This window comes from Grammomys surdaster, unplaced genomic scaffold (assembly GCF_004785775.1).
Source record: "Grammomys surdaster isolate TR1022 unplaced genomic scaffold, NIH_TR_1.0 125349, whole genome shotgun sequence".
Classification (NCBI taxonomy): domain Eukaryota; kingdom Metazoa; phylum Chordata; class Mammalia; order Rodentia; family Muridae; genus Grammomys; species Grammomys surdaster.
In genome coordinates, this window is record NW_021620222.1 from 821,546 (window position 1) to 829,931 (window position 8,386).

General features: G+C 47.2%; 1 protein-coding gene across 3 annotated transcripts in view; it reads right to left on the reverse strand.

Annotated features, from left to right (window-relative positions):
• Positions 1–5,437, reverse strand: part of Siglec10 (sialic acid binding Ig like lectin 10) — an 8,922-nt gene extending 3,485 nt beyond the window's left edge. The window contains exons 1-11 of one of the 3 annotated variants that reach the window (XM_028785794.1): positions 5,344–5,437; positions 5,107–5,201; positions 4,652–5,029; positions 4,250–4,528; positions 3,400–3,447; positions 2,676–2,939; positions 2,433–2,480; positions 2,076–2,333; positions 1,721–2,005; positions 1,351–1,438; positions 1,143–1,254 (exon numbers count right to left, since the gene is read on the reverse strand). In XM_028785794.1, coding sequence (XP_028641627.1) covers positions 1,143–1,254; positions 1,351–1,438; positions 1,721–2,005; positions 2,076–2,333; positions 2,433–2,480; positions 2,676–2,939; positions 3,400–3,447; positions 4,250–4,528; positions 4,652–5,029; positions 5,107–5,146 — 1,800 coding nt within the window. In that variant the 5' untranslated portion in view covers positions 5,147–5,201; positions 5,344–5,437. The remainder of the gene's footprint in view (positions 1–1,142; positions 1,255–1,350; positions 1,439–1,720; positions 2,006–2,075; positions 2,334–2,432; positions 2,481–2,675; positions 2,940–3,399; positions 3,448–4,249; positions 4,529–4,651; positions 5,030–5,106; positions 5,202–5,343) is intronic. The other 2 variants (XM_028785795.1, XM_028785796.1) reach the window with 2 other exon arrangements.
• Between the last annotated feature and the right edge of the window lie 2,949 nt (positions 5,438–8,386).

Sequence of the window (8,386 nt, forward strand, 5' to 3'; positions counted from 1 at the left end):
GAGAGAGAGAGAGAGAGAGAGAGAGAGAGAGAGAGAGAGAGAGAGAGGGAGGGAGAGAGAGAGAGAGGAATGGATGGGGAGCACGAAGGGCCAGGCTAGTCAGATGATTTTGTATGGGTTCAGGTAAGAAGTGCTCTCTGATTTCTGAGTGTAGATGCTGCCTGGAGGGCTAGATAAGGGTCTGGAGTGCAGGGAAGAAGTCAGCCATAGATGTTTGTTTGAGTAATCACCAGATAGATGTGATCTCATGGTTGAACCTAGTGTTTACTGAGCTCTCAATTAGGACCACAGACTCCTCTGAATAGTTTACAGATGCAATATATAAAATATATTATTATAATTTAATTATTATATAATATTAAATAATATTACATTATACTATTATATAATAAAATAATGTATACTATATTATATTAATATATAGCAAATATATTAATATATATAATCCCACGAGGCAGGCAACACTATTAGCCAACTAACAGAGTTGAGGCACAGAATTCAGTGACTGCTTGAAAGCCTGTGACAATGAACAAAAAGAGCGAGGGCAAGCGTGTGTGCCCAGCCTGTGTGTGCCCAGCCTGTGTGTGCCCAGCCTGTGTGTGCCCAGCCGGCAGACGTTGCATTTAATCAGTACCATTTCACAAGGACATTAATAATTATTCCTTAGGGCTGATGATGTAGTTCAGTGGTACAGCCCTTGTCTAGCATCCACCAAAGAGGGGCTGGAAGTGTGGCTCAGTGGTAGAATACCTGCCTACAATCCCTAAGTGAGGGGCTAGGGGTATGGATCAGTAGAAGAGTACCCGCCTAGAATCCCCCAGTGAGGAGATGAGTGTACCAGGCATGTACATGGCTCCAGGTTCTATGCCCAGCACAGCAACTACAGATCCAGTAGTTACACGTAGGTAGTCATGTCCTTGGTGGTGACATTAATGGAAGAAATATAAGCTGAGTCCTGGAGAGAGCTCCCCAGACTTGAAAACAGAAGAAAATGTGAAGACTTAGAGGGAGCCAGGATTTAGATTTAATCTTGGATGCTTTTCACCTTCGTGTCTCTAAAGCATGGGTGTGGGAGGGTTAGGGAAGGGATATGTACAGAGTTAGCAGGGAATGTTAGTTTGAAAGTACAGCTGACGACTCACCAGGGATCTAGCCTTGGGGATCACATTGATGTAATCCAGGATTGTGCTGCCCCGTGAGAGCTTGGGCCTTGAGGTTTCCTCCTGGGTTCCTTTCCTCTGTAGGGTCTTCATGCTGAGAGAATAATCTCTATCTTGGTATATACTGTTCCATCTGCCCTCTCCCAGGGAGTCCATATCCCAGTCCCCTAACTAGCTTCTTCCAACTCACATGATCACGATGAGGCAGAGGGCAAGAAGGGCCGTAATGCCAAAGCCCAAAACTGCTCCCTTGGAGAATGCTGTGAAACTGTCTTTATCTGAAAAAGAATGAGCATATCCCATCTCTGTGTGGTCTTACACACAGCACCGAGCAATCTGGACTCCATTTTTTACTGCATATTGCACCTAAGCTTCTTCCTAGTTCCCTCTAGAAAACATGACTGCATCCTGGGCTAGGAATCTTGCCTTCCCTTCTGCTCCTCTTCACACACACCTAGGCTATGGCCCTTACCCTTCCAGACTTTGCTCCAACCACCGAGCCCTATGGCCTACCCTACTGAGCCCCTCCATAGCAAATCTTAGTCCCAAAGGGTCCTTACCAGGTAGCAGCAGGACAGAGATGGTCTGGGCCCCATGGGTGTTCCAGGACTCACAACTGAGCCAGAGGCTGGGCCCCGGCTCCTGAAGGAGGCTCAGGGAGCTGTTGATCCAGGGTCCAAGTGAGCTGGAAGTGACCTTGAAGGAGGCATTGGTGCTGTTCCCCTTCAGCATCTCCTCCCCCAGCCGCCAGTGCAGGGAGGGGGCAGGCCAGGCTCTGGAGGAGCAGTTGCAGTGCAGACCCTCATTCTCCCAGGAGCAGGAGGGTCTGGACATCTGGGGTGGGTCTGTGGAGAAGGAGAAGGGTCAGCAGCTGGGCTCTCATCACAGATCCCCCGTGTCCCTTTCCCCACTCACAGTGCACAGAGAGGCTCAGAGAGATGCGCTGGGCACCCAGTGGGTTCTGTGCAGCACAGGTGAATTCTCCTTCATGTTCTCTCTGGACCAGAGGCAGCTCCAGTACCCCGGGCTCTGAAGACTGGGTTGGGATCAGGGTCTGTGTCACCCAAGCCCAGCTCACACTGGCTGGGGGATTGCTGTAGGTGACACAGTGTAGGCACAGGCTTTGGCCCTCTAGGACTGGGAGGGAGGTGCCATTGCTGAGGATTTCCAACACTGGGGAGGACAGAAGGCAGAGTTGCCAGATGGCCCATCAACTGGGATGCCTCCCATCCCCCAGCCAGATGCCCAGCTTCCTCTGCGAATCCTTTCTACCTGTTCTGTTTGCTTGGGAAACAGTCACTCTCAGGTCCTCTGGGGGATCTGCAATGAAGACAGGGAACTGGCTCCAGACAGGCCAGGGCCTTCTCCCTGGGCAGAGCATTCCACCCAGAGATGGAAGCCATAGGTGAATGAATCACTCACTGGGTCCCAACATAAGCTGCACAGTGGTCTGACTGTCACAGCCTGATGTTACTCCCTTCTCAGATCCAGGAGCCTTTGGTAGATCATACTCACACAGCACAGAGAGGTCCAGGGTATGTTGCTGGGAACCTAGCCTGTTCTCTGCTTGGCAGGTGTAGTGTCCAGAGTTCCCAGCTTTCACCCAGGGCAGCTCCAGTGCCAGGGTTCTAGACCCCACAGGGCTGGACCAAGAGAGGACTTGGTCCTCTAGGACCCAGCTCAGTGTAGCAGGGGGCTGGCTGTCAGCAGTACAGAGGAGACGTAGAGACTGGCCTTGCTGAACTTCCAGATGTGAAGGATTCCTGTGCAATTCTGGGACTAAAGAGACACTCATGGAGAAGAGTGGATGAGATAGACAGCGATAGAGAATAGAGAAGGGTGACATGAGAGACAAAAATAGAGAGAGAGATACAGAAACAGAGGAGGAACGGGCATCGAGAAGGATAGAGATGATACAGACATAAACAGACACAAAGATGGAGACAGACAGACAGACAGACAGACACACACACACACAGAGAGAGAGAGAGAGAGAGAGAGAGAGAGAGAGAGAGAGAGAGAGAGAGAGAGAGATACACACATGCACACACAGAGAAACAGACAGACAGAGGCAGGGAGACAGATAAAGGGCAGAGAGACAGACATAAGGAAAGGGAAGGGGAGCAAGATGGAGGGTGGGGAGAAAGTAGAAAGAGTCCAGGCCTGCCCCCCCACACACACTTTTCATTTCCCAAAGAGGACTGGACCAGCCTTACACAACCCCAGGAGATCATCATACCTGACACATTGTCACGGAAAATGCTGATAGCAAGAGATCTGGGGGCATCTGGGAGAAGAGTGTGAACCAACTTCAGAGGGGAATGCTTTGTTCCTCATGAGAAGTCCCTCAGGGAAAGAAAACCACCACCATCCCAGAGAAGGGATGACCAGAAATGAAGCAACTATCGCCTCTCAGGGTACAGGCACATCCAGGATGGTGTACCCTCCTCTGCTTCATTTTGAATGTATGTGGGGAACATGCCATATGTGTATGGATGCACATGTGTGCACATAAGTGTGTGTGGAAGCCAAGTATAGATACAGGGTACCTTCCTGAATCACTGTCCACATTGTTGATGGAGGCAAGGTCTTTCCTTGAACTCAGAGCTTGCCAACTGGGTAGGCAATCCAGCTAGCTAACTTGCCTCAGGAATCACTTGTCTCTGTCTCCCAAAGTGATGAGGTTAACAGTGGGACTACCATGCCTGACCAGCTTTTATGTATGCTTTGAGGGTTCAAAATCCATTCATTCCCCACACTTGTGTGTCAAACTCTTTATCAGCAGAGTCATCTCCCCAGCAACCCTTTGTCTACTTTTATACAAGATCTCATGGATTCTAGCATGTATATATGCTGTGTAGCCAAGGATAACCTGGAACTCCTGATCCTCTTACCTCCTCCCCCTAAGTGCTGGAACACAAATATACAACCACCACCTCTCATATATGTGCTGCTGGAGATGGACTCAGGGCCTTGTGCATGCTAGGCAAACATTGTCCTCCATGAGTTTTCCTGAGCATGGAGTTGGGAGATCCTCTATCTCACACCACCAGGACTCTACACAGCCCAAATCATCATATCATACTCACAGGCCACTCTTAGTTGAACAGTCCTTTGCATGCTCTTTCTAGAGAAGTCCAGGTGACATGTGAGCTCAGTATCATGGTGTTGAAGTCCTGGGGTAAAGCTCAGCACCGAGTAATTGGAGGTGTGTGGTCTGGTTTCTTGGAAAGAGACAGCATTTCCCGTCCAGGAGAAAGAAGGAGCTGGGCATTGCTTAAAGGTCCAGGAAAACAAGCAGACAATAGTCACTGGCTGCCCGGGTTCCAGGATCTCAGGAATGAAGACATCTGGCTTCTGAGTCAGGTCTAAGGGAAAGGATGCCAATCTTGTGACTCCAACTGGCCCTCCCAGAAGTAGCCTTTGCATCATAGTTTATCTGCCACTGTCCCTCCCACAGTGAGAGACAGGGGTTCCCTGCTATGTCTTACCTTCCACTTGCAGTGTGAACCCCTCCTTAAAACTGTATTTCTCATGTCCTCTCTCCATCCGGAAGAAATAGCTTGTTCTGTCTCCCCACTGAACATCTTTGATTAGCAAGGAACAGTCCTTTTGGGGGAGATCCCCCAAGAGCTGGAATCTCCCTTTGGCTCCCCATTCTAACTGTTTACCTTGGTTATTTGTGGCCACTGGAAATCTAAATGATTGTCTTCTGGTTTCTTTGAACCAGTAGCCATAAGCTGGGTAAGTGGTATCCCAGAGGTGCTCAGGGGAGGAGAAGGAGCAGGGCACAAAGATACACAGACCCTCCTGTGCCTTCACAACTCTCTGCACCTGTAGGAAGTATCTCTCCGTACGACTTTGAGACCCTATAGGAGACAGTGGCAGAACCTATAACCCCAGCCCCAACCCCAATTTGGGCCACTCTGGCCTCGGGCCCACTCACCATCCAACAGCAAGGACAGCAGAAACAGCAGCAGTGACATCGTGGCCTTAGGAGGATCTTGGACTTTCACAAGTTGGCCTCCTTCCCCAGCTGGTCTGTGTTTGATTGGGGTGAGAGAGAAGGGGAAATGTAGGCGGAAGCTGAGCCCTGGGTACTGGTGCAAGACGAGCTGCTCACAGTAAGTTCCAAGCCCCTTGTATCTCCCTTTCTCTACACCCTCCCCTCCCCCATACCCACCTGCCTACTCCATGTTTTGTGGAACATTTGGCCCTTGGACACTTGGAACTGATCCTTCCGAGTCATCTCTAGTGACTGGGAGGGAGGGAACAAAGCTATGTCTGGCCTGGGGACCTTGCTTTGGGTAAATAGAGGTTGGGGCTTTTCTTTAGGCGCTAGGTCAGTAAGAAAGCAGAAGTAAGAGTTTTGGTTGGTACCTCTTGAAGTAAGTCCTGGTGGGTGCAGGAGAGCGAGACCTCCTGGCTAAACTGATGCTCAAATTTAAAAACAAATGAATAATCACTATATTTCTTGGTATAAAAATGTCTCAAATACCTTATGAGTCTTACTTACACTTAGAAGAAGAGGAAGAAGAGGAAAATGAGAAGGAAGAAGAAGAAAAGGAGGAGGAGGAAAAGAAGAAAAAAGCTTGGTTTGTATGATGTTCAAATGTAACTGGATATTTCTCACTATGCTTTTTTTTTTCTTTGCTTCATGTTAAATCAGATAAATATAGACTGGTTTTAGTCCTACCTTTTCATCCTCCCTTGTGAGCTACTGACACTTTGAACTCCAAAAGTACCCACAGAGTTCATTCAACACAGTTCAACACAGTTCCCCATTCTTCTTTCCTCTTCAGTCAGAGAACTGAATTTCCCACTTGTATTTTATGCATTGATGAGATTTTCCACATCTGGGGGTGACAATGATACTAGGAATCAAGTAACCTAAAGGGTGCAACGTGTGTGTGTGTGTGTGTGTGTAATAAACTTAAAGTGTTTCCCACAGGCTTCTGTGTTTGAAGCTTGACTTGGTGTGGTGCTTCTTTGCAAGTTCATGGAACCTTTGGCTTGGGAGTGAAGGTTAACGGAGGTGGGTCACTGTATGGGTATGGGGAGACCTCTGAGGGCTAGTGTTCTGCCCTGACTCCTTCCCACACCTTGAGTTATGGCCAGTGCCGCATGTTCTCACCATAGGAAGGAGACAGTCTGTCCCCATACCATGCTTTTCTTACTACAGTGGACCGTACTCTCTGACTTGTGAATCAAAATGCTTCCTCCTTCAATTTCTACTGTTAGTGATCTGCTCACAGCACGGAGAAGAGAAACTAACATTTTCTCCAAGATGGTGCCCTCTTACCTGGTCTTTCTTTTACTTTTACATTTACTTTTAGTTTTTGAGTGTGTGTGTGTGTGTGTGTGTGTGTGCATGTGTGTGCGTGTGTGCATATAAGTGTAGCTGCCCTTGGTAGCCAGATGTGTTGGATCCTCTGGAGCTAGAGTTACAGGCAGTTGTGAGGTTTCTAACATGGGTTCTGGGAACCAAATTCTGGTTCTCTGGAGAACATTATGAGCTCTTACCCATCTCTCTAACTTCCCTTACCTGGTCCTTCCCAAAACGACTCTTTGAGTCATGCCATGACTTGTACTCATTATCAGCCTCTATGCATCCATGGTCCAACACAATGCTTCATGGGAAAGAAGTACAATGGTGAATTCCACAAGGTGTCTGACCTCAGGGCTCTCTGGCTTGATAAATGAAGAACTTGTAAAATTCAAAAGCTCATAATCTGGGGATGCAAGGGTAAGCATTCATGACAGGACCTTATGGAAGGAGTGGTCATTTATTCCGGGTAGAAGGAAGTCACAATAGGTGACATGGAGGAAGTGGCCATTAGATGTTCCTGCCTGCATCCCTGTAAAAATAATGTTTCAACTATTTGAAAAAATAATTTTTGATTATTTGAAAAAATCATATATTTATACAATGTATACTGATCATATCTATCCACCACTACTTACCTCCAAGTACCTCTCGTGTTCCCCATCCTCCTCTCAGATTACGCAGCAGATAAAATCCTCCACCTCCTAGAGGAGCTCATTACAGCATAGTGTGTTCTAAGGAGGGAGATGAAACATTCCACTCTGTAAAGAAGCATGTCAAGGTCAGGAAATAAACTACCTAAAGGCTCAGAAAGTCTCCGAAATTGAGCAGATTCACCAGACCTTTTTTCTCCAAGCATATATAAGCAGTAAAGACTTCTGAGAGCTACTCTCAGACAAACTGGGCAGCCAGAAGAGGCTCAGATCAGCTGAGCAACCCAGAAGAAGCAGAGACCAGGTGAATGGCTTGGAAGAGACACTTTCTAGCCAGTTGAGCTGACTGAGGTTTGTGCAGTTCACTCTAGATTTCACTTTGGTGAATTGTCACCCATGCTAGGGTGGGCTTTGGTGATGGAGTTGTCTCCAAATCATTTTTTCCCTCCTGGGTATCTAGATTCTCTCACTGGTTTCCTATAAGGGGTAAGGATATATATATGTATACGTGCATGTATATATGTGTGTATGTATCATGTCTCCTTGTGATAGTGTCATATGAAGATTGTCATGCTACATTTCTCAACGTCATGTCCTTACTTTAAAAAACAGACATTGATTCCAATTAGTGCTCCCCATGTGTAGATGTGGCCATTTCCTGGAGCAGAGAAAACTTACTGAGTGACTGCTGCATTTCCAAAGGTTAGTGACTCTCCCTTTGGAGCCATCAGCTACCAAGAGCTCCTCTACCAGGGATAGAGCCCTAGGACCTTCCCCAGTCCTTATTGGGCTGGAATTTTTACTGGCTTGATCTTTGCACCATGTTTCATTCTCATGTCTGCTAGATTAGACTGCACAAAGTGTGATAGGAAAACACAGTGGTCTCTGGGCTTTTCCTCCAGAGATATAACCAAGCACGGACTAACAGTATAAACAATGTGACTATCCTACGTATGCAGATTTTGTCTTGACCAATACTTCTCAAATACTAAAGCATGCATAGAGCTTACACTGTGTCAGGCATCGTATATATTTCAGAAATGACTTAAAGTACATGGGAAGATACACAGAGGCTGGTTGCCAGCACTACAGGTATTTTCTACTATTTGTCTGGTGTTATCATCCATCCACCCATCCATCCATCTACCTAGTCACCCATCCATCATCTATCTATCTATCTATCTATCTATCTATCTATCTATCTATCCATCCATCTATCCATCCATCTATCCATCCATCTATCCATC